Source organism: Rhinoraja longicauda, chromosome 29, assembly GCF_053455715.1.
Source record: "Rhinoraja longicauda isolate Sanriku21f chromosome 29, sRhiLon1.1, whole genome shotgun sequence".
Classification (NCBI taxonomy): domain Eukaryota; kingdom Metazoa; phylum Chordata; class Chondrichthyes; order Rajiformes; family Arhynchobatidae; genus Rhinoraja; species Rhinoraja longicauda.
The window spans coordinates 21687002-21713153 of NC_135981.1; the positions used below are offsets into that span (position 1 = coordinate 21687002).

At 43.9% G+C, this 26152-nt stretch overlaps 1 protein-coding gene across 1 annotated transcript; it reads left to right on the top strand.

The window, feature by feature from the left end:
* Positions 1-1074: 1074 nt before the first annotated feature.
* On the top strand, positions 1075-22829 carry LOC144607602 (glycoprotein-N-acetylgalactosamine 3-beta-galactosyltransferase 1-like). The gene is made up of 5 exons (XM_078424529.1): positions 1075-1277; positions 6196-6363; positions 8859-9054; positions 12240-12907; positions 21959-22829. The coding sequence occupies exons 3-5, from the start codon at positions 8865-8867 to the stop codon at positions 22127-22129; spliced, it is 1029 nt and encodes a 342-aa protein (XP_078280655.1). The 5' UTR covers positions 1075-1277; positions 6196-6363; positions 8859-8864; the 3' UTR covers positions 22130-22829.
* Positions 22830-26152: the final 3323 nt, after the last annotated feature.

Genomic DNA, 26152 nt, shown 5'->3' on the forward strand with positions numbered 1-26152 from the left:
CTGGATTAAATTCCATCTAATACTTTTCTGCCCAATTTTCCAGAGGTCCTACTGTCCCTTTAAATAACCTTAACTTCCTACAAATGCATCAATCTTTCTGTTGTCTACAAATTTAATAATCAGATAATCTACATTCTCATCCAAGTCATTACATACACCACTTGTTACAGATTTCTAGTCAGAAAAACACTCATCCACTGCCTCCTGTCATCCAAGCCAATTTTCGGTACAGTTCTCTAGTGGGCCATAACCTTCTGGGCCAGCCTGCTGTGTGCTTGTCAAAAGGTTTACTGCATCCATACAGACCAGGTCTACAACTGCAGTCACCAAGTTTTTGGGATTCACCCAGAGAGTTGTGAATTTGTGGAATTCTCTGCCACAGAAGGCAGCCGAGGCCAATTCACTGGATGAATTTAAAAGAGTTAGATAGAGCCCTAGGGGCTAGCGGAATCAAGGGATATGGGGAAAAAGGCAGGCACGGGTTACTGATTGTGGATGATCAGCCATGATCACATTGAATGGCTCAAAGGGCCAAATGGCCTTGTCCTGCACCTATTTTCTATGTTTCTATGTAAAATTGCAAAGATAAGCAATATGTATTTGTACCGGAGGGAAGTATTTAATGATGACCCTGTACATCTGGACTCAGTCATTCACAATTTATGTCAGACCTGGTGTGTAGGAAGGAACTGGTTTAAACCGAAGATAAACACAAAATGCTGGAGTGATTCAGCGGGACGGGCAGTATCTCTGGAGAGAAGGACTGGGTGGCGTTTCGAGTCGGTCTGAAGAATGGTCTTGACCCGAAACGTCACCCATTCCTCCTCCCCAGAGATGCTGCCCGTCCCGCTGAGTTACTCCAGCATATTGTGTCTAAATTCAGTGCAAACCAGCGTCTGCATTTCCCCCCTACACATGTTCTAACGTTGTTCACCTTGGAGTGCAGGTAAGGCTGCCTTCATCTCGGGGCTCCCCGCCTACTGAGAGGATCTGCGTGACTCAGGTGCCACATACATTCCCCCGACAGCTGAGAGTGGATGAGATTACAAACATCAGACAACCCCATCGCGGGCAGTCAGTCGTTCAATTCTCCGGGTGTTTCAAGCCCTCAGTTGGAAACAATCACGGGGAACCAGGAGGGAGATGAAGGTAGCGAGAGAATGATGATGGAGGAAACGTACGGCAATTCATCAAACCAGCTGAAGAAGCAACGGCTTGGTCGGGAAAGGCGTTCATTTGTCAGGAGGTCGTGAATCCAACCCTTTAAATATAACAATGTGAGTAGCCCTGTGAACTGATGGTCCCCACTGGGCACTGGGCACTGGGCACTGGGCACTGGGCACTGGGCACTGGGCACTGGGCACTGGGCACTGGGCACTGGGCACTGGGCACTGGGCACTGGGCACTGGGCACTGGGCACTGGGCACTGGGCACTGGGCACTGGGCACTGGGCACTGGGCACTGGGCACTGGGCACTGGGCACTTTCATTTACCTGAGATGTTTTCTGCTGAAGTCATTTTCATTGCATTTCCACCAAAAGGGAGGGAGGGAAGGGGGGGGGGGGGGGAGGAGAGGAGGGAGTAGGTATATTATAAGAAAACAACTGCAGATGCTGGTACAAATCGAAAGTATTTATTCACAAAGTGCTGGAGTAACTCAGCAGGTCGGGCAGCATCTCGGGAGAGAAGGAATGGGTGACGTTTCGGGTCGAGACCCTGCTTCAGACTGTAGGTATATTAGTATTTTCTCAAGGGAATAGAATAATTACTTTGGGATGGAGGTGTGGATGGCTGCTTATTGCCCCCGATAAGGCGGGGTGTGCTGAGAAGGTGAGATGTGCTGTAGCCTTGAACAAATGCAACTTTATCATATCATATCATATCATATATATACAGCCGGAAACAGGCCTTTTCGGCCCACCAAGTCCGTGCCGCCCAGCGATCCCCGTACATTAACACTATCCTACACCCACTAGGGACAATTTTTTTATTTTTTTTTTACATTTACCCAGCCAATTAACCTACATACCTGTACGTTACAGTGCAGCACCCGTAGTCAGGATCGAACCTGAGTCTCCGGCGCTGCATTCGCTGTAAAGCAGCAACTCTACCGCTGCGCTCCCACAGTGTTGCTGGGCACATTCCTATGACAGTGTTTGTACTTGCAGTTGAGTACATTGTGTAACTTGGAGGGAAATAAGTCATAATGTCATAAGTGATAAGAGCAGAATTAGGCTATTTGGCCCATCAAGTCTACTCCGCCATTCAATCATGGCTGATCTATCTCTCCCTCCTAACCCCATTCTCCTGCCTTCTCCCACTGACACCCATACTAATCAAGAATCTATCTATCTCTGCTTTTAAAATATCCATTGACGGCCTCCATAGCCTTCTGTGGCAAAGAATTCCACAGATTCATCACCTTCCGACTAAAAAAAATCCTCCTCAACTCCCTCCTAAAGGAACGTCCTTTAATTCTGAGGCTATGACCTCTGGCCCTAGACTCTCCCACTATTCCCATCCTCTCCACATCCACTCTAACCAAGCCTGCAATCCAAATCTGCAGGGAGTGGTGTTTTCATGAGCAGGGGTGGTTTGGGTGGGAAGGGACGAGTTGACCAGGGAGTTGCGGAGGGAACGGTCTCTGCGGAAAGAGGTGAAGATGTGACTAACAGTGGGATCCCGTTGGAGGTGGCCAAAATGTCAGAGGATTATGTACTGTATGTGACGGCTGATGGGGTGGAAGGTGAGGACAAGGGGGACTCTGTCCTTGTTACAAATGGGGGGAGGGGAAGGGAGAGCGGAGCTGCGGGATATCGAGGAGACCCTAGTGAGAGCCTCCTCTACAATTGAAGAAGGGAACCCCTGTTCCCTAAAAAATGAGGACATCTCCGATGAGCTGGTATGGAACACTTCATCTTGGGCGTAGATGAAGAAAAAATAGCTGTTCAGGCTCAAACTGTTTATATCAGGGCCCTAGACATAAGCAATCAGGTCTGTGAGTCTTCCAGCACGTACATAGATTTCTTGGGAATTGTTTAAGAAGGAAATGATGTTGGGGATGTGCTAATATAAAATGATGAGCCAAAGGTTGCAGGGGGAAGGCAGGAGGATGGGGTTGAGAGGAAAAGATAGATCAGCCACGATCGAATGGTGGAGCAGATTCGACGGGTCGAATGGCCTAATCCTGCTCCTATGTCTTCAATGGTGCTTCATTGTCATGTGTGCACTGCCCAGTGAAATTCTTTTTGCACAGATCAGGCATGCACGAGTGGTCATATTTTGTCACCATTTACAAAAGTCCATGCGCTCAATGTATGGAGCACTCTTATGACCATGAGAATACTGGAGTGCATTAAAAGCTATTCTAATTGAAATCACTTGTTAGTATATCACAGAAAGCAACAAAAAAAAGTTTTGTTTAACAAACAATACATAAGTTAAAGAATAATTCTCATCCTAACCCATCAGAAATTGGGTGCAGGTGCGAATGGGGAATGAGGCTTCAGAAGTCAGATGTGACACTCAGGAGGTACACTGTCTCACTACAGGACCTCTTTCACATTGCTTAGACGTGTATTAACCATCAAAGCAAAGGATACATGTAGCATTTGCATACAAATCCAAAGTCAAGATGATTAGTTAATGTAAGTCATAGAGTCATAGAGTGATGCAGTGTGGAAATAGACCCTTCGCCCACACTGGCCAACTTGTCCCAGCTACACTAGTCCCACCTGCCTGCGTTTGATCCAGATCCCTCCAAACTTGTCCTATCCATGTACCTGTCTAACTGTTTCTTAAACGTTGGGATAGTCCCAGCCTCAACTATCTTATCTGGCAGCTTGTTCCATTCACCCACCACCCTTTGTGTGAAAGGTTACCCCTCAGATTCCTATTAAATCTTTTCCCCTTCACCTTAAACCTATGTCCTCTGGTCCTCGATTCCCCTACTCTGGGCAAGAGATTATGCGCATCGACCCAATTTATTCCTCTAAATGATTTTGTACACCTCTATAAGATCTCCCCTCATCCTCCTGTGCTCTAAGGAATAGAGACCCAGCCTACTCAACCTCCCTCCATAGCTCAGACCCTCTCGTCCTGGCAACCTCCTCGTAAATCTTCTCTGAACCCTTTCAAGCTTGACAATATCTTTCCTATAACATGGTGCCCAGAACTGAACATAATACTCCAAATGCGGTCTCATCAACGTCTTATACAACTGCAACATGACCCCTCAACTTCTATACTCAATACTCTGACTGATGAAGGCCAATGTGCCAAAAGCCTTTTTGACCACCTTATCTACCTGCGACTCGACCTTCAAGGAACCGTGCATCTGCACTCCTAGATCCCTCTGCTCTACAACACTCCCCAGAGGCCTACCATTCCTATGTAGGTCCTGCCCTTGTTAGATGTCCCAAAATGCACCTCACATTTCTCTATTAAATTCCATCAACCATTCCTCAGCCCATCTGGCCAATGGATCAAGATCCTGCTGCAATCTTTCACAACCATCTTCACTATCTGCAAAACCATTCACTTTTGTATCATCAGCAAATTTGCCAATCTTGCCCTGTATGTTCTCATCCAAATCATTGATGTAGATGACAAACAGTAACGATTTAATATAACTGTAACGGTTTAAAGTAACTTTAACAGTAACTGAATCCTGAGGCACACCACTAGTCACAAGCCTCCAGTCTGAGAAGCAACTTTCCACCATCACCCTCTGCTTCCTTCCATGAAGCCAATTTGCTATCCATTCAGCTATCTCTCCATGGATCCCATGCGATCTAACCTTCCAGAGCAGCCTACCATGCGGAACCTTGTCGAATGCTTACTGAAGTCCATGTATACAACATATACAACTCTTCCCTCATCGACCTTTTAGGTCACGTCTTCAAAAAGCTCAATCAGATTTGTGAGACATCCTTGCCCATCCAAACGTCTGTGTAACCTATCCCTCAGAATACTCTCTGGTAACTTTTCCAACTCCACATCCTTACAGATGGGGATTTTATTACAGTAAAGTGCCGCTGATGGCAGTTCCGCAGTGTTAAAGTCAATCAGAACAATGGAGAACTGGACCCTGTCCAGGAAGTATGGGACCTTGCCTAGATTAGTTCTATCACATGTTCCAAATAAAATGTGAAGCAGATGCTTTCTCACAATTACCAGATGAGAGTTCAGATATAGCGACTGAGAATAAAAGCTGATAATTTTCTAGTTACAGCATCAGACACAAAAAGTCTATGAAGTCCACTGCAAGATATTGTTCAAAAAACAAATACGTGAAAGAAATTCTCATAACATGTAAATGGTATTAACATTTTGAGGTACTAATAAAGGGTTAATGCCAGGCACAGGCAGTGGAAGGTGCAATGATACAAGTCCTCCCATCAATCAATTCCCTTTATGTAATAAAAAGGAACTGCAATTGCTGGTTTACACCAAAAGTTAGACACAAAGTGCTGGAGTAACTCAACGGGTCAGACAGCATCTCGGGAGAAAATGGATAGGTGATGTTTTGGGTCGAGAACTTTCTTCAAAGCTTTCTGAATTCGGGCGGCATGGTGGCGCAGCGGTAGAGTTGCTGCCTTACAGCGCCAGAGACCCGGTTTCGATCCCGACTACGGGCGCTGTCTGTACAGAGTTTGTATGTTCTCCCCGTGACCTGCGGGGGTTTTCACCGAGATCTTGGCTTTCCTCCCGCACTCCAAAGATGTACAGATTTGTAAGTTAATTGGCTTGGTATTAATGTAAAATTGTCCCTTGTATGTGTAGGATAGTGTTAATGTGTGGGGATCGCTGGTCGGTGTTGACTTGGTAGGGTGAAGGGCCTGTTTCCATGCTGTATCTCTAAACTAAACTAAATTCCCTTTATGTTTTCAGGTGGCTTTTGTTTTACAAACCAAGTAATGGCTTCTCTATCTGAAATGTTATCGCAAGCATGACGAAAATAAATTTGTTTGCCTAAGCACCAACAGTCACTGTGAATGTTCTGTTACAAAGCGTGTTAATAATTTGCGAATATACATCTGTAATTTGTGATTCAGAGCGCTTTAATGGAGGAGGCAGGAGGGGATAATCAGCAATGAGCTAAACACTGAAATAACTTGGGAGACAGTTGCTTGCTCTTTTCTAACTGACAAGAACAATTCTCATCATCACATTCATTATCTAATCCAAATGCAGATCTGAAGCAGCAATGAAATAAAGAAAAGCTTGTCACGGAGTAAAGAATCAAAAAGCTGTTTGAAGAAGTCCAGGAAAAGAACTAAGGAGGAGACTTGTCGGTCGAGAGGCCCGAAGAAGAGAAAGTCAGAGGCGTGGAAGGAGCAGCAAATTAAGATTATTTTCAAGGTTGGTGAAATGGTTTAAACCTGATGTAACGGGAGTGGCAATAATAAGGTCTGGAGTATTCAGGAATGGATGTCACAGATATGAAATGGTTACAGACTGTGTGATTTTTAGTATTAAATACATTGAACTTGCAGTAATGATTGGTTCCCTCCAACATTAAACTCTTCGCCCAGGCTGGAAACAGCATCACACCATTACAGATGGCACCGTGGCATAAAAGTTACCATGCTGCATCACAGTGCCAGAGGCCCAGGTTCATAGAAACATAGACAATAGGTGCAGGAGGAGGCCATTCGGCCCATCGAGCCAGCACCGCCATTCACTGTGATCATGGCTGAACATCCACAATCAGTAACCCGTGCCTTCCTTCTCCCCATATCCCTTGACTCCACTATCACTAAGAGCTCTATCTAACTCTCTCTTGAATACATCCAGTGAACTGGCCTCCACTGGCTTCTGTGGCAGAGAATTCCACAGATTCACAACTCTCTGAGTGAAAAGGTTTTTCCTCATCTCAGTCCTAAATGGCCGACCCCTTATACTTAAACTGTGACTCCTGGTTCTGGACTCCTGGTTCAATCCTGATTACGGGTGCTGACTGTTCGGGGTTTGCACATTCTACCTGTGATCATGTGGGTTTCTCCGGGTGCTCCGGTTTCCTCCCACATTCCAAAGACGTGCAGGTTTGAGGGTTAATTGGCTTCTTTAAATTGTGTGTAGGATAGAACTAGTGTATGGGTGATCATTGGTCGGCATGGGTGCGGAGGGCTAAACGGCATGTTTCCATGCTGTATCTAAACTAAACTACACTAAAATAAGATAAACTACACTGAACTAAACTAAACTAACATAAAGTAAACTTAACTAAACACAACTTGTATGTGTATTGTAGTTTAGTAAAGTAGAATGTTCCAATGACATTGACAGCAATCTTATCAACGAAAGTTTGATATGAAGTGATTTAGGCAATGATAGGAACAGGATAAAAGAGGTTTTAAGGAACATTTTAATAGAAGATAAGAGTTGTTGAGAGCCTTCAATGTACATTCCTCAACTGAGTTAACTAACCGTTGTGGAAGAAATCCTTGATTGATTTCAATGGTTTGAGACTGGGGAAGTGCAAAGAATTTGGTGAGAATCCTCCTGTAACTGCCATCCATTGCACAACAAATGTGCTCATATCGAGAGCTGACACAAACAGCCCTGTCTGTGAGTTCCAAGATTAATTATACCTCTAGCAACGACATCTAATATCAGGCACGAGGCGTGACCAGCCTTTACCTAATTGGCTATTTAACAATTCAGGGTACTCTGCTGATTGTGGAGGATATGTAATAAGGCGACTGAAGTGAGCAAATTCCACAGCTCATTACATGAATGCAAAATGATTTGTGGTGCAAGTGGCCTCAAACCTAATTTCATAATTTCAGAGTCAAGATCGCAATCTGACATGGTCGAGTCAGAACGTATCAAGCTGCTTACAGACAGTAGTATTGCCTGGCCCATACAGTGTTGGAGTGGAGCCTAAACCAAATGGGATTGTATCTTAATTTGAATGCTTCTTATATCAGCAATGACATGGTGCTGTCATTGACTCTCTTCTAACATTGAATGATAATCAAAATAGATAAACATGCATGTATTGAACTCTTGAGATCCAAGGAACTGCACATGCTGGTTTACAACATAGATTTGGAATACAAAATGGTTTTTAGATCCTGACCCAAAACGTCACCTTTCCAAGTTCTCCAGAGATGTGACCTGACTTCGAGGTCTTTTATTTGTAGAGAACTGACTGTGACTATAGAACAGGGCGAAATGGTGGCACAGCGGTAGAGTTGCTGCCTTACAGCGCCAGAGACCCGGGTTCGATCCTGGCTGCAGGTGCTGTCTGTATGGAGTTTGTACGTTCTCCCCTATGAATGCGTGGGTTTTCTCCGGGTGCTCCGGTTTCCTCCCCCACTCCAAAGACGTACAAGTTTGTAGGTAAATTGGCGTCGGTAAAACTTGTAAAATTGCCCCCAGTGTGTAGATTGGTGCGAGTGTAAGGGGATCGCTGGTCGGCACGGACTCGGTGGGCCACAGGGTCTGTTTCTGTGTTGTATCTCTAAACAAAACTAAACTAAACTGCTGGCAATTCTTCAACATCAATCCCTCAGTTAATTGGCCTGTTAATATTACACTGCATTATGTAGGTAACACATCCAATAAGGGTAAATATCACCATAAATTAATTTTCAAAAACAACATTTAAATGAGTATATTTTTCTTTTTTTCCCTTCCAACCCCTAACCTGCTTATACTAAAACATCGCCCCTCGGTTGAATTACAGCTACTACAAAGCTTGCAGTTAACCTTCAAATGTGTCCTTGAACAAGTCATGGTGAAATCTATTTTGCATGTGAGTTGATAAAGTAGATGCCTTGGTAAGATTAAATGCAGTTTAATTCATTGCCTTCTTGACTTAAACAGTGATTTGTTTTTGTCGTTCCCAGAACACAATGGCAGTTTCAAGATCCACGAGGTCCTTTATCATATACATCATTGGAATTGCAATAGGAATTTTCACCACCACTTATTTCATTAACACGGTCAAATTACATATTCAAGGCAGAACGCAAAATAATCATAATCGTTACAACTCCCATCATTACTGGTTTCATGGTAATGGAATGATGAATTATAGTTCAAGTAAGTAACTAATCTGTTATGTGTCACTGAAAATGTTAAGTAATGTTTTGACTGATCATTTCACCTCCAATAGTTAGCAAAGCTGCTGCAGTTCAAATTTTATTTAACCTCTTTATAGCTTGACTGGGCTTATATTCACTGGAATTTAGAAGGATGAGAGGGGATCTTATAGAAACATATAAAATTCTTAAGGGATTTGACAAGCTAGCTGCAGGAAAAATATTCCCAATTTTGGGGGAGTCCAGAACCAGGGGTCACAGTTTAAGAGTAAGGGGTAAGCCATTAAGGACTGAGATGAGGAAAAATGTTTTCACCCAGAGAGTTGTGAATCTGTGGAATTCTCTGTCACAGAAGGCAGTGAAGGCCAACTCACTGGATGTATTCAAGAGAGAGTTAGATATAGCGCTTAGGGCTAACGGAACCAAAGGATATGGGGAGAAAGCAGGAATGGGGTACTGATTTTGTTTGATCAGCCATGATCATATTGAATGGCGGTGCTGGCTCGAAGGGCCGAATGGCCTACTCCTGCACCAATTTTCTATGTTTCTATGAACATTTCATTTTCATTCTTCTATAGCTGCCAATTATCTGCCTTGAATTAATGAATCATAGACTGATTACATTTAAAAGGAGGCCATTTTGCTCACCGTCTTCATCTGCTGGGAGATCATGGCACTGTGGGAACAATTGAACCACTCTGGTTGAATCTAGTGGAGCCAGGCTGTTTAGTTATCTTCCTTCACTCCATACCTTGTCTGGAAATCTTACAGGATTTGTCGAGCTACAGTCGATTAAGGAAAGGCTGACTCCATATAAGGAAAATCTCTGTGCTTATTCCACATCAGCGTAGGGGTGACACGGTGGCACAGCGGTAGAGCCTTACAGTGCCAAAGATCCTAGTTTGATCCTGACTACAGGTGCTGCCTGTATGGAGTTTGTACATTCTCCCTGTGACCGCGTGGGTTTTCTCCAGGTGCTCCGGTTTCCTCCCATGCTCCAAAGGCATGCAGGTTTGTAGGTTACTTAGCTTCTGTAAAATTGTCCCAAGTGTGCAGGATAGCGTTTTGTGTATAGGGTGATTACTGGTCGGTGCAGACTTGATGGATCGAAAGGCCTGTTTCTGCACTATATCTCTAAAATCTAAAGTTATTCTCAAAGTTCTAGTTGAGAAATCACATCCCACAGTATAATTATAATGTATTTCACATATGGACAACTCTGGGTCACTATTGATCAAAGGTCAGATCACTTGTTTTAGTTACAAAGGGAGGATAAACCAAGTCAACAGTGAAATCTATCACAGCCCAGCATATTTATCTACACATCCCAATTTATTATGCCATCAGATGGATGAGTTGGTAAATAAGCCAGTTAGCCTGCTCAAATTAGCTTGTGATCGGTGTGTGTGAAGCTTGAAAGAGAAACTGCAGACACAAAGAACTACAGATGCTGGAATCTTGAGTAAAATACAAATTGCTGAGTAACTCAGTGGGTGAGGCAGCATCTGTGGAGGGTATGAGTAGATGGCATTCCAGATCGGGACACTTCTGACTCGGAGAAACATCAGTTAGCCTCCCATTCGCAGGCTAGTGAGAGGACGTATCATCTCAGATTCCTGCCCCATCATTGGAGAGAGGGCAACTGCAGTAAAGAGTACAGATTCAGTGAAGACAGCATTGCACTTTACTGGCATTAAGTATCTTTGCTTTAAAACAGCACTTGGGCGTTTATTATAGTTTAGTTTAGAGATACAGCGTGGAAACAGGCCACTCGGCCCACTGAGTCCCACCGACCAGCGATCCCCGCACATTAACACTATCCTACACACACGAGGGACAACTTAAATTTATACCATGCCAATTAACCTGCAAACCTGTACGTCTTTGGATGGCCTAGGCAGGTCTAGACAGGATGGCCAGATCTGGCTAGACCTGGATGGCCTAGGCAGGTCTACACAGGATAACATGAAACTTATTTCCCTTCTCGCTGAAGTCACTGATTTGGAGTCATGGACTTAAATTAATTGGTAAAAAATCATAGGGTAGATGAGTAAAAGATCGTCCATTCAACATATGACGGCTGATGTTGGAAACCTGAGCAAGATAAAAAAGGTTCTGAAGAAACTCTGTGGATCAGGCAGCATCTGGGGAGGAAATAGACAGGCAGCATTCCAGGATGGGACACTTCTTCCGACTGATTTGAGTAAGGGGGAGAAAACTGGAAAGAGAGGTGGGCCGAAGGGCCTGTTTACATGCTGTGTCTTTCAATCAATCAAACCCTCATTGTCATATGTAGACACAAAGAATTGCAGATGTTGGTTTACAAAAAAAAACACAAAGCGCTGGAGTAAATCAGGGGGTCGGACAGCATCTCTGGAGAACATGGATGTGATGTTTCGGGTTAGGACCCTTCTTCAGACTGATTGTGGGGGGGAGGGATGGAAAGCTAGAAGATAGATAGGAGGGGCATGTCAAAGAGTGGTAATAGGTGAACACAGGACTTCTTCGGTCTTCTGAAGAAAGGTTCTGACCCAAAATGTCACCTATCCGTGTTCTCCAAAGGTGCTACTGACCCACTGAGTTAGTCCAGCACTTTGTCTTGTTTTTCTCATTGTCCTATATTGTTTTTTCTCCACGTTATAATTGTTACCAGTATTTTGGTTTTTGAATGATGCTTGAAACAGATTTACTCCATTACATAGGCACCAGCACAGTGGTAGAGTTGCTGTCTTACAGTGCCAGAGACCTGGGTTCGATCCTGACTATGGGTGCTATCCATATGGAGTGTGTACCTTCTCCCAGTGACCTTTGTGGGCTCTCTCCGGGTGCTCCGGTTTCCTCCCACATTCCAAAAACATACAGGTTTGTAGGTTAATTGGTACGGTAAAATCATAAATTGTCCCTAATGTGTGTAGGATGGTGTTAGTGTGCGGGGATCGCTGGTCGGTGCGGACTCGGTGTGCCAAAGGGCCTGTTTCCGTGTAGTGTCTCTAAACTAATCTAAATTAAATTAAACAGAGCAGTGTTGGAAAAAAACTGCAAATGCTGGTAAAAATGGAAGTTAGACACACAATGCTGGAGTAATTCACGGGTCATGCAGCATCTCGGAGCTATTCCAGCATTGTGTGTCCACAGAAACAGCTTGGATTTAATGACGGTGTTGCAATGTGTTTTTATTGTTGCCAGAAAGAAATCACTCAGCGTCAGATGATTTGTACAAGAAGGTGCGCATCCTTTGTTGGGTGATGACGGCACCTGCCAACCTGGAAACTAGAGCCAGGCACATCAAAACCACCTGGGGCAAACGCTGTAACGTCCTGCTGTTCATGAGCTCTGAGAGCAACCCGGATTTCCCCGCAATTGGACTGGAAACCAAAGAGGGCAGAAATCAACTGTACCACAAAACCATTAAAGCCTTCCACTATGTGCACCAGCATCACATCAACCAGGCCGAGTGGTTCCTGAAGGCCGACGATGATACCTACGTCATCGTTGAGAATCTCAGGCTCCTGCTCTCCAAGTACAGCCCCGATGATGCTGTGTACATGGGCAGGCACTTTAAGATGTATCACAAACAGGGCTACATGAGCGGAGGGGCCGGTTACGTCTTGAGCAGGGAAGCACTGAAAAGGTACGTGGCGGCCTTCAAAGATGAGACCTGCCATCATACTTCCCATGTGGAGGACGTGGCGCTGGGAAAATGCATGGAGACACTTGGAATTGGACCAGGAGATTCCAGAGATAACCACCTGCGAGAGACGTTTTTGCCTCTTTCACTGGAGAATCTTTTGGTTCGAGGTCGGTATGGCAAAAGCTTCTGGCTCTGGAAGTTCACCAATTACACATCTGGAGACGTAAGTCCACTACTCACTGCACACTATCAACATCAGCACACATTTCTGTAGCACACAATGGAGTAAAATGTCCAGCCTAATGAGGACAGAGGACCCATGCCAAGGAGCTAATTGATGTGCAAACAGCTGGGGTGTAGGATATAACCTGGCAAAGATAAGGCATGTGTGTACACATATGCACGCACCATCCATGCACACATATATATACACACACACATATATACACACACACATATATACACACACATGCGTATACACACATATACGCACAACCACATATGCACACACATACTTAACATACATACACACACACATACATACACACACACATACATACATACCCACATATACACACGCATACTTACATACACACATACCTACGCACACACACACATAAACAATACACTTAGACATACACACATACACAAACACATGCGCACACATACATATACACAAACACACACACACATAAACGCATACATATACGTACACACACACAAACACATACACACAAACACACACACACACACAAAACACATACACACACACACACACACACACACTCCAGTTACCCAGAATGTCCTCTGAACATCCTGAGGACCACTGTGATTTTTCTATACTTATTCACAAAATGCTGGAGTAACTCAGCAGGTCAGGCAGCATCTCAGGAGAGAAGGAATGGGCGACGTTTCGGGTCGAGACCCTTCTTCAGACTGATGTCAGGGGGGCGGGACAAAGGAAGGATATAGGTGGAGACAGGAAGGCAGTGGGAGAACTGGGAAGGGGGAGGGGAAGAGAGGGACAGAGGAACTATCTAAAGTTGGAGAAGTCAATGTTAGTCCCAAGAAAGCAGATGTGGCTGTGGTAGCGAGTTTGGGTCAAAATGTGGTCGTAGAGCAGGAGAAATCACAGAGGGGGGAGCAGCGAGAGAGCATGTTGCTAAACTCTCATCGAAGAGAGGAGGAGAACTTCTTTAAAGTGGACACCTTGAGGAGAAATCGCAGTGGAGCAACAGGTAGTGTAAGAAATGAGTGGAGAGTGGAGGTCAACTCACAGCCCACTGTCCTCACCAGGGGGCACTAGGTTGACGGCTATGACTTAATCTTTACTTCTTGCCCCAGAGACTGCAATCATTTATTGCACCAATGACATTAGGAGATCAATAAGCAGAAGCAAGCTCAAAATAGAATATGAAGTCCCAGTGATCTCTGGAAATTGTCAAATGTACCTAATGTTTGCGATTTAGGTGTAAGTTTAGGTTTATTATTGTCATGTGTACTGAAGCACAGTGAAAAGCTTTGTGATCCAATCAAATCAGGTAATTCTATACATAAGTACAATCCAGCCAAACGTAAGTACAGTAGGTAGAGCAATGGGGAAGATACAGAGTTCAGAATACAGTTCTCAGCCTTGAAGTGCACCAGTTCCACAGACAAAGTTCAATGTCCACAATGGGGTAGAGGTGAATCAGACAGTAAGTACCCTAGCTTATGGAAGGACATTTAGAAGCCTGATAACAGAGAGGAAGAAACTGTTCCTGAGTCTGGTGGTGCGTACCTTCAAGCTTCTGTATCTTCTGTCCAACGGCAGCTGGGAAAATATTTGTTTCCTTGTGTTGGCTGCATTTCCAAGGCAGCGTTCAACACAGATGGAATCAATGGTTAGGAATGGAGATGGGAGACACAATGGAAGCATAATGTAGCACAATGGAAACATGCAGACAGAATGAGGTAAATCTCGATAGAATCTAGGTAAATTAAACTTTACATTCCTATAATTAAAATACTTGTTATTATAACTTAAATAAGTTAATGTGTATATTTATTCCTGTTTTGTCACAGTAGTGTGTTTTTTTTGATGTGTTGAAAATAATGCACATGCTACAAAAGTAGACTTGCTCCAGTATATATTGTGACCGGAGGGATGAATATTATTTTAATTTAAAAAGTAAATTTGAAAAAGAGGGCATGTTGATGTAGCGGTAGAGCTGCTGCCTTACAGCGCCAGGGACCCAGGTTCGATCCTGACTACGTGTGCTGTCTGTGCGGAGTTTGTACGTTCTCCCCGTGGCCTGCGTGGATTTTCTCTAGGTGCTCCAGTTTCCTCCCACACTCCAAAGACGTACAGGTTTGTCTGCGGCAAAAATTGTAAATTGTCCCTAGTGTGTGTAGGATAGTGTAAGTGTACGATGTTCACTGGTTGGTGCCGACTCGGTGGGCCGAAGGGCCTGTTTCCATGCTGTATCTCTAAAACTAAAATAGTATACTAAGGTGAAACCGAGTTCCTCTGACTCTTGTCCTTTTTGACTTCCTGAACAGTGCTGGAAGTGAGCACAGTGTAGTGGACCTCTCCTGTGAGGACCTGGCGGGGAAACGAGGAACTGGCTGGTTGACCCACATCCTCCCTGAAACTGACTGTGGACGCTCTTAAAATATTGGTCACCGCGAGGCAGCATTGGAGTGTGGGCTTCTGAAACTCTTTCACTTTCCCTGAATGCCTTCCACAAATTCTTCCACAACCCAGTGAACCGGTTACACTCCAACAGGAAGGGCACCCGCCCAAAATATTATGGTTGGCCTGTGCCCAGTGTTTTGAACTGGGACAGGGATGTGGGTACGCAGAGCCCATCCCATTCCTGGTTCACTACCACCTCACCAGGAATCTCCGGCAGCCGCTCCTCCAAACCATTAAAGCAGCTGGCTTGACCTTGTTTATGGAAAAACGTTTGCTCTCCATGGGAAGCTGCCAGCTCACTGATTGGTTTGGCATGGGAGTCTAAACTTGGCTCGCTGCAGAAGGGAGAGAGGGAGAGAGGGATCAATTGACTGGGTAAATGTAAAAATTGTCCCTAGTGTGTGTAGGATAGTGTTAATGTGCGGGGATCGCTGGGCGGCGCGGACTTGGTGGGCCGAAAAGGCCTGTTTCCGCGCTGTATCTGAAATATGAAAATATGAAAATAATATGAAGAGAGAGAGCAAAGAAAACAAACGTGATCGCTAAACCTTTCAATTGAAAAGCCACAAACTGCCTGATACTATGATTATAAAAGCTGCTTTATAGGGTCTTTCTTCAACAGGGTCTATGGCCTTGTTAATACACCAGTCAGAGATGCCAATGGAGGTATTTGTCCCTCAATGCCACTGTAAACCGAATGGCAATTAATCAATATATGTGATAATATGTGATGTGGCAATTAATCAATATATATATTCTGCACCATTCCTGTGTTGAAATGATAAAAAAGTTGAACGACTGGATGTTTCTATATGCTGGACTTTCTATAAACAATTTGCATTGTGATCCCTGCTGATATCAATGTCGGCTTTATCAGACATGCTTTTAATATAGCCCATTCAATGGAAATAATTCTATCTCGGTTTGTTTATGCCCAGCATTGGGTGTTAATAGAAAATGGTATCAACTCACAGGGATAACACAGATCAAGATTAGAATTTGAATGCCCTACAAGCATTTGGGAAATCTTTGCAGCAAGCAATAAAAACACAGCTGGTCACTTTAAATGGATTCATCCCAGACTCCAAGTGGGTCATCCATCACCATATAGAAGAGTCTGAAAATGTAGTCATTGTGATGTGGCTGATATTTAGTGTTGTTGGGGCTTGTTTAAGCAATTTTTCAGAAGGATGGCAGGTCTGGCTGTGATCAGTCTGAAGAAGGATCTCGACCTGAAACGTCACCCATTCCTTCTCTCCCGAGATGCTGCCTGACCCGCTGAGTTACTCCAGCATTTTGTGTCTACCTGGCTGTGATAATATATTTGGACGAAGATATGATATTTTTTTAAATGAAAGACCAAGACCATGGGATCTGTTTAGAGACACAGATAATCTGTAGGTTAGTTGATTTCTGTGAATTGCCCCCTAGTGTGTAGGGAGAGGATGGGAAAGTGGGAGAGCATGGACCTAGTGTGAGTGGGTGATCAATGGTTGCCGTGGGACTTGGTGGGCCGAAGGGACCGTTTCCAGGCTGCATCTCCAAACTTTAAACTCTAAACCTAAAGCATTAATCCTGATTATCAGTCCATAGACGCTGCCTGGCCTGCTGGGTGTCTGCAGCAACCTGTGGGAAAGCCCTCACCGAGTTGTTTTGTCTCAAGTGACTCTACACGACCATCGATCACCCGCTCACAATAGACAATAGGTGCAGGAGGAGGCCATTCGGCCCTTCGAGCCAGCACCGCCATTCAATGTGATCATGGCTGATCACTCTCAATCAGTACCCCGTTCCTGCCTTCTCCCCATACCCCCTGACTCCGCTGTCCTTAAGAGCCCTATCCAGCTCAGAGAATTGGCCTCCACTGCCTTCTGAGGCAGAGAATTCCACAGATTCACAACTCTCTGACTGAAAAGGTTTTTCCTCATCTCCGATCTAAATGGCCTACCCCTTATTCTTAAACTGTGGCCCCTGGTTCTGGACTCCCCCAACATTGGGAACATGTTTCCTGCCTCTAACGTGTCCAACCCCTTAATAATCTTATACGTTTCGATAAGATCCCCTCTCATCCTTCTAAATTCCAGTGTATACAAGGTATACACTAGCTCTATGCTGCCCCACTTTCTCATCCACTCCCGACATACGAGTGTGCAGTGAAGGTAACGGTATAATCCGGAGGCTTGAAATTCACACTAGTGGGAATATTTTGCTCTGTAGCCATTCCAAAACCTGTGGCAAATAAAGAGGCAAAAGTTACACAGCAGGAATCTGGTAAAAGGTTAGAAGAATAGAAAGTAGACACAAAATGCTGGAGTAACTCAGCGGGACAGGCAGCATCTCGGGAGAGAAGGAATGGGTGACGTTTCGGGTCGAGACCCTTCTTCAGACAGAACTTAATTTAGACCACACTTTTGTGTCCAAAGTACTTCACAGCCCATTGAAGCTTTGTGCTGATGTAATATGGAATAAACAGCTTCTATGTTAAGCACAGAAACATCCCATAAAGACTATAATGTGACCACTGGACAACTGTTTCAGTGATATCTGCTGAGTAATATGGACCAATGCTCTCCAGTCCCTTGTTCCTCCATGCAATGTTGCCAATGGATCCTCTGAATTCACCAGAGGGGGTGTCCATGGCCTGACTTCGTGTTCCCTGCTTCACGTGAGCCAGAGCATCTCTGACAGTGAAGCCTCTCTCTCAGGACCCCGCAGATACCCAACAGGCCAGGCAGCATCTGTGGATAGATAACCAGAGTTAATATTTCAGGTTCAGAGTTTAAAGTTTAGAGATGCAGCATGGAAACAGGTCCTCGGGCCCAATAGGTCCACGCCGACCACTGATCACCTGTTCCCACCGGTCCTATGTTCTCCGACTTTCCCATCCACTCCCTACACAGTCGGGGCAATTTACAGACGCCCATTAACCTACAAAGCAGCAAGTCTTTGGGATACTGGAGGAAACTCACGTAGTCACAGGGAGAACGTGCAAACTCAACATGGGCAGAACCTGAGGCTAGGATCAAACCCAGGTCAAGATTGAACCCAGGTCTCTGGCACTGTGAGTTATCACTCTACCAGCTGCGCCACTCTGCCACTCAACACCAAAGGTAGTACTTTCCCCACACAGATTGTGAGGAAACAGAAGGGAGATTATGGACAAACAAATAAAAGATCTGAAGTCTGCAGAACGGTCTCAACCCGAAACGTTACTTATTTCTTTTCTCCAGAGATGCTGCCTGACCTGCTGAGTTACTCCAGCATTTTGTGTCTTATTTTCAGTGTAAACCAGCATCTGCAGTTCCTTCCTACGACTAAAAGATCGATTTAGCAAATATGATGTTGCAATAATATCAGGCATGATAGCCTGTAAAAAAATCAAATCAAAATTAGTGGAATTAATATCATGTGGCAGTGTTAGCTTGCTACATGAGGAATTAAACTATCTTCTTGATTGCACAATTCAATATGATGCGTGACATGCTCTCTGCTATTTCCCACGAGAATGCTCGATGCTGATTTATTATTTGGGGATAAAGGAATCAATAAATATGGGGGAAAAGCAGGAACGGGGTACTCATTTTGGATGATCAGCCATGATCATATTGACTGGCAGTGCTGGCTCGAAGGGCCGGATGGCCTACTCCTGCACCTATTTTCTATGTTTCTATTATGAAGGTTAATGAAAATCCTTTAAAGTGAAAATAAATTACGAGCATGTTTTTAATTAGAACACATAGCAGTGGTTTACCTATGGCATGGCCCCGGCAAGAAGCAAGTACAGCTAATCACCATCATCTTGTTCACTCTGAGAGCCTCCGTTTTGGTTCAACAGGTCGGCAGGTGTTCGCTGTGTGTCTTGTAATCTCATGGGTTTATATCCTTTGACTCATTTTGTGGCAGATGGCAAGCAAGGAATTGTCAGCAGAGCAAACATCCGCCATTGAAGGATGAATTTGTGAGCAATACCCTGTGCCAGTTATGTTGTTGTGACCCTGGAGTGAGAATAATATTTGACCACCGGGCAGGTGCAGCAAGTTGCATTGGCGATTCTTATCAGTTTGTATCCTTGAAACTTTCTTCCTGTTTCTGAAGCTTACCGTATGTTTCACATCTAAAACCTATCATGCAGGTCATATATTTTCATCAACAGATCAACACCAACTCCACAAGTGGCAGCTGCCGCAGTTTATAGCTAATCCATTCCTATAAAAAAATACAAGGTTTAATTACTGGGTTGTGCCTGAACGTTGATCAGAATACAAAAAAAAACTCTGCTGACTGCTAAGGTGAATGCACCATCTTTTCTTAGTTACCGTATTGAACGGCACATTAGTGCAATGGACATCTTAGTTTATTTTATTTTTAGTTTAGTTTCGAGACACAGCGCGGAAACAGGCCCTTCGGCCCACCGAGGCCATGCCGACACAAAGTGCTGGAGCAACTCAGCGGGTCAGGCAGCATCTCTGGAGAACATAGGTAGGTGACGTTTCACGGAGTGGTGGAGTAACTCAGCGGGTCAGACAGCATCCCTGGAGAACATGGATAGGCAACGTTTTGGGTCAGGACCCTTCTTCGGAAGCTCTGGCTTCTTCAGGGCTAACAGATCTCAAACTGGCCAATGGTGTGGGCCACGATGTTTAGATTGAGTAAGGTTTAATTTTCATCTTCATGTTCAAACAATACAAGTTAGGTGTCTGCAAATCAAATCTCCACTGAAATAGCTGCAAACTGTCTTGCTATCCTGCCCCAACACTTTACCCTTGCCATGAACATAAAATTGAATATAATGAACACAACTTTGCTCCAGTTGCACAAACAAAACAAACATTTGGTTTCTAATCAGAAATGAGATGTCTCGTGGGTTATGTGGAGACTTGGAGCGAGAGGTTACATAAAGTATGGTTGATTTGTTGTCATTTAATAATCTCCAAGAGGATCTAAAATTAATTATAAAATGATAACAATCTGAGCCAGAACTGGAGTGCAACATGTAAACTTCATGGTGAAGGAAAGACCGGATTGGTTCAGACTCACCATTTGTAGGAATGGAAAATTATTTTTTGAGTTGGATAGGCTTATCTCTGAGGAAAAAAATTGCACTCAGAACTTATTAAAAACTGAAGTATTACCAAAATATTAAAACTTGCATGTACATCTTTTATAGTCATAGTTTTAATACAGATTAATATCGTGGCAATGTAAAATAGCAATTCTAAGTTGTGAGCCATCTACACATCCTCCACCGACCTCACACCTCGATCTCACCTCCTCCACCGACCTCACACCTCGACAACAAAAAAGGACATTCTGTAGAAGGAGGTTAGCACATTGTTTTGTAACTTGAAATTACTTTAATTCTACTTTGGAGAGAGAAGACGTACATATCTTGCCTTCATTGGTCAGGCCGTTGACAGCGAGGGTCAGGAAGTCATGCAGCAGCTTTGGATGGGCTGCGTTTGGAATATTATACACTGTTCTGGTTGCCCCGTAACATGGAGGATGTGGACATTTTGGAGAGGATGCAGAAGAGGTTTATAAAAGAATGCTGCCTAGATGAGAGGGTTTTAGGTATAAGGAGAGATTTCACTAATTTGGAATAAAAATGAACAGCCAAAGAATACTGAAGAAGCGTTTCAACCTGAGTCCAATTTCTCCAGAGATGCTGCCTGACCCATTGAGTTACTCCAGCACTTTGTGTCTATCTTGAACAAACTTGGATTGGTTTCTTTGGAAAGTCAGAGGCTGAGGTATTTATGATATACAGGATATGTGTGATAAAAGTATATAAAACTATACGGCATATATGATATATATAGTTAGGGTATCTGTGATGTGATAGAAGTATATAAAATAATAAGAGACATAGATAGAATAGGTGGTCAAAACCTTTTTTCCCAGGGGTGGAAATATCAAAGACTAAAGGCGATGCTTTTAAGGTGAGAGGAGAAACGTTTAAAGGAGACATGTGGGGCAAAGTTTTTTACACAGAGAGTAGTGGCTGCTTGGGTCATACTGCCAGGGATGGTGGTAGAGACAGATACACCAGTGACATATATGTGCACATGGATATGCAGGGAATGAAGGGATATGGATCATGTGCAGGCAGATGAGATTAGTTTAACTGGCATCATTTTTCATATCATATCATATCATATATATATACAGCCGGAAACAGGCCTTTTCGGCCCACCAAGTCCGTGTCGCCCAGCGATCCCCGTACATTAACACTATCCTACACCCACTAGGGACATTTTTTTTACATTTACCCAGCCAATTAACCTACATACCTGTACGTCTTTGGAGTGTGGGAGGAAACCGAAGATCTCGGAGAAAACCCACGCAGGTCACGGGGAGGACGTACAAACTCCTTACAGTGCAGCACCCGTAGTCAGGATCGAACCAGAGTCTCCGGCGCTGCATTCGCTGTAAAGCAGCAACTCAACCGCTGCGCTACCGTGCCGCCTATATATATGTGTATACAACACAAATATATGTTCTATATATTTGTGTATACAGAAGTGATGTGCATTGTTTAAAAAAACTGGTGAAAAGATTGTTTTTGATGAATGACTAATAATTCCTTTTCTCTTTCAGGGACCTGAGTGCTGCTCAGACTTGGCGATTTCTTTTCACTACGTAAATCCCGTCTTCATGCACACGCTGGAGTTCTACATTTATCATCTACGTGCTGTGGGTTACAAGTTCAGAAAAATCACTGATTTCCCAAACCCACCCAAAGTGGTGGAAGGGAAAAGCAACCAGTGACAATTTAACAAAGGCAAACTGATCCGGAAGCTTGCTTCATCTTCCCCGAACAAATGTGCAGTTGAGTCTAAAGAAGGGCCCCGACCCAAAACGTCACATATCCATGTTTCCAGAGATGCTGCCTGACCCGCTGAGTTACTCCAGCATTTTGTGTCCTTTTTTCCATTTGAGAGAATTGTATCTGCTTTGCAAATATCTTGTGACCACAGCAGTTTGCATTTACCCAATGTCTTGTATACAGTGAAACGCTCCATGGTACTACTTTGGATGTTTGGTATTGGTTTAGTATTGTCATATGTACTGAGAAACGGTGGAAAGCCTTTTGCTTGCATGCTATCCTATTAAATTAGATATTACTGGACATTAGTACAATCAAGCCAAATACTAGTACAAGATGTAGCGCAAAGAGAAAAATGCCAGGTGGAGGGGTAAGTAACACTAAGTAAACAGAGCATCAACAGAAGGACTTGGACAAGTTGGGAGAGTGGGCAAAGAAGTGGCAAATGGAAGACAGCGTAGTAAAGTGTACGCTCATGCACTTTGGTATCTATATACTAAAACTCTCGTTTGTTATCTTGTTTGTTACTGAACTTCAGCCAAAACGGAACACGATAGCATGACAATTTACCCACCTTACTCACCATTGTCACTTTAGTGATAATGCAAGTAGTTTTATTGAAATCGGTTATATTTTTTAAGTTATTCACATTTTAAAGTTCAAAAGGAGGGGAGGGGGAGGGGAGGAGGGAGGGAGGGGGAAGGGGGGAAGGAGGGAGTGGGGGAGAGGGGAGAGGGGGGCTGAGGAGAGAGGGGAGAGGACAGGGTGCTGCACCAATGCAGGAGAGGTTTGGGCCCAACGGGTCCACTTGGTCTAGTAAGCAATAAAAGCGAGGACTATTCTCTGAATGCATTCAAGAGAGAGCTGGATAGAGCTCTTAAGGATAGCGGAGTCAGGGGGTATGGGGAGAAGGCAGGAACGGGGTACTGATTGAGAATGATCAGCCATGATCACGTTGAATGGCGGAGCTGACTCAAAGGGCCGAATGGCCTCCTCCTGCACCTATTGTCTATTGTCTATTGTCTATTGTCTATTTTCTGAATGGCGAGAGGATTCAGAAATCGGAGGTGCAAAGGGACTTGGGAATGCTGGTGCAGGATTCCTGAAAGATTAATTTGTGGGTTGAGTCAGTTGTAAGGAAGGCAAATGCAATGTTAGCATTCCTTTCAAGAGGTCTAGAATATAAAAGTAAGGATGGAATTCTGAGGCTATATAAGGCACTGGTCAGACCACATTTGGAATAAGGTGAGCAGTTTTGGGCCCGATATCTTAGGAAGGATGTGCTGGCATTTGAGAAAGTCCAGAGGTGGTTTACGAGAATGATCCCATGATGATTGGGTTAATGTATGAGGAGCGTTTGAAGCCTCTGGGCCTGTACTCACTGGAGCATAGAAGGATGAGGGGTGATCTCCTTGAAACTCACCAGATAATGAAAGGCCTAGATAGAATGGATGCGGAGGATGTTTCCAGTAATGGGAGAGTCTCGTATCAGAGGGCACAGGCTCAGAATAAAAGGACGTACCCTTTAAAATGGAGATAAGGAGGAGTTTCTTTACCCAGCTCACAAACATATACAAGGAACTGCAGTTGCTGGTTTACAAAAAAAATGACACAAAGTGCTGGAGTAACTCAGCAGGTCAGGCAGCATCTCTGGAGAACATGGAGAGGAGGAGAACTTCTTCAAAGTAGGCAGATCAGAACTCTTCACGTACTCTCTAAATGTGATGCAAGTTTCCAGCTCTACCATCTTTCCACTAATAAGTTGCAGATCTCCACCTTCCTCACATTAAACAGAAAGTTTATTCATCTGCACATTAATCCTTCCAGCAATTACTTTAATTATGCATATGGATATGCAGGGAATGGAGGGATATGGATTCTATGTAGACAGATAGGAGTTGGTCTTGGCATCATGTTCAGCACAGATATTATGGCCTGTTCTTTGTGCTGAAGAAAAGAAAAATAAATAATATGTCCTTTTAATTTGCTTCACAGGCAGTCAATTCCTGGTTATCTTTCAATCTTCCAAGGTCAATACATCCTTCCTATTTACTCCATCAAGTTCTCCAAGATTTTACACACCTCAGTTAAATCTCACCTCAACCACCCCTGTTCCAACAAAAACATCTCCAGTCTGGCCAACCTTTCCACATCATTGGAATTTTCCAGTCCTGGCAATAATCCCTCCATTCCATCTCCAGCTCAATGCCATCTTTCCCATATGGAAGTGATAGTATTGAAGTTGGAAGACAAGTTTAGTTTAGTTCAGAGATACAGCAGGTAACCGGGCCCTTCGGCTCACAAAGTCCTCCCTCACCAGCTATCCCCGTTACTCTAGTGCACACAAAAGAAACTTGGGACAATTTACAACTTTTTACCGAAGCCAAATAACTTACAAACCCGTACATCTTTGGAGTGTGGCAGGAAAGTGGAGCACCCGGAGAAAACCCAAGTGGTCACAGGGAGAATGTACGAACTCCATACAAACAGCACCCATCGTCAGGATTGAACCTGGGTCTCTGGTGCTGTCAGGCAGAAACTCTATCATTGCACCTCCTTTCACCGTTGTTGATCGAGTAGGGAAAATCCAAAGACAAACATAATTAATTATTTTTTAATTAATTAAAAATGGGGATAAAAAGCAAACAGGAATTATTCCAAATGTTAGCGCTCCTCTGGTGAATATTCTCTTGTATTCAAATATTTAACAAATAGAAAAATGTTGGAATGCCTCAATCGGGTGTCGAATAACTGAATTACTGTGACTCTTATCAAATGTGTCATGATCTTACAGAAAATCAATTCAAGATGAATGATAGTGATTTTGCGCAGTCTATGAATAAGTGCAACATGGATTAATTCAGTTGGGTGATGGCCAGGATTGAGCAATTGCTAAAAGTTTATCCATTTGAGATACTTTACACTTTTCTCTCGGTTATGTCAACCCTTGTGGCAGATGAATTAATGAAAAATGATCTAACTGATGTACAATTATGTATCTTTGCTCCCAATTAAACATTTTAACTTAAAACATTTAGCATCACCTTCCTTCTGTCTCCTGTATCACTCTTTGAGTAGTAAAGATGTCAGGGGTTATGGGGAGAAGGCAGGAGAATGGGGTTGAGAGGGAAAGATAGATCAGCCATGATTGAAAGGCAGAGTAGACTTGATGGGGCCAAATGGCCTAATTCTGCTCCTAGAACTTATGAACTTACAAAATTATCACGCAGTGGTGTTCCGACACTTCCCCAGTCTGGAAATGGACTGAGATAAATGGAGAGAATGCCGCAAAAGGCTAAATTGTAGAGCTTGTTCGTTTTCCTGAAAAATTATGTGTTATTTTGAACAGCTCGTATATCAGAATTTTCCCACAATTTCATTCCAGCACATCTTTCCCTTGTGTTCAGATGGTTTTGATACTCACTGGCATGCAATCTCTAAGCATGAGATGTTCACATATGCCCAATGCCCATTATTAAATCAATGAGGACTAGACATCTCAACAGCATAAATGTGTAGTCGCATGCAGAGTCACGCTCACAAAGACTGGACCTCACTCATGCTCACGCACATGGATTAACATTTACATTCACATCCTCATTCATTCACACTCACATACTTCGTTTTTAGAGATCCAGCACGAAAACAGGCCCTTTGATCCACCAAGTCCATGCCGACCAGCCGACCCTGTACATTAGCACTATGCTACACACCAGTGACAATTTACCTACAAATCTGTACATCTTTGGAGTGTGGGAGGAAACCGGAGCACCTGGAGAAAACCCACGCGGTCACAGGGAGAACGTACAAACTCCGTAGAGACATCACCCGTAGTTAGAATCAAACGCGGGTCTCTGGCGCTGTGAGGCAGCAACTCTACTGCTGCGCCACCGTGCTGCCCAAATACATGCACACTTTCATAACCACATTCACATACATGCACTGACAAATGCACAACGACATGC

Bases quoted from the DNA above. Each gene is read 5' to 3' on its own strand.
- LOC144607602 (XM_078424529.1), top strand. From the start codon at position 8,865: ATGGCAGTTTCAAGATCCACGAGGTCCTTTATCATATACATCATTGGA. The intron at 9,055-12,239 runs GTAAGTAACTAA...TATTGTTGCCAG, and splicing joins AATGATGAATTATAGTTCAA to AAAGAAATCACTCAGCGTCA. The intron at 12,908-21,958 runs GTAAGTCCACTA...TTTCTCTTTCAG, and splicing joins CCAATTACACATCTGGAGAC to GGACCTGAGTGCTGCTCAGA.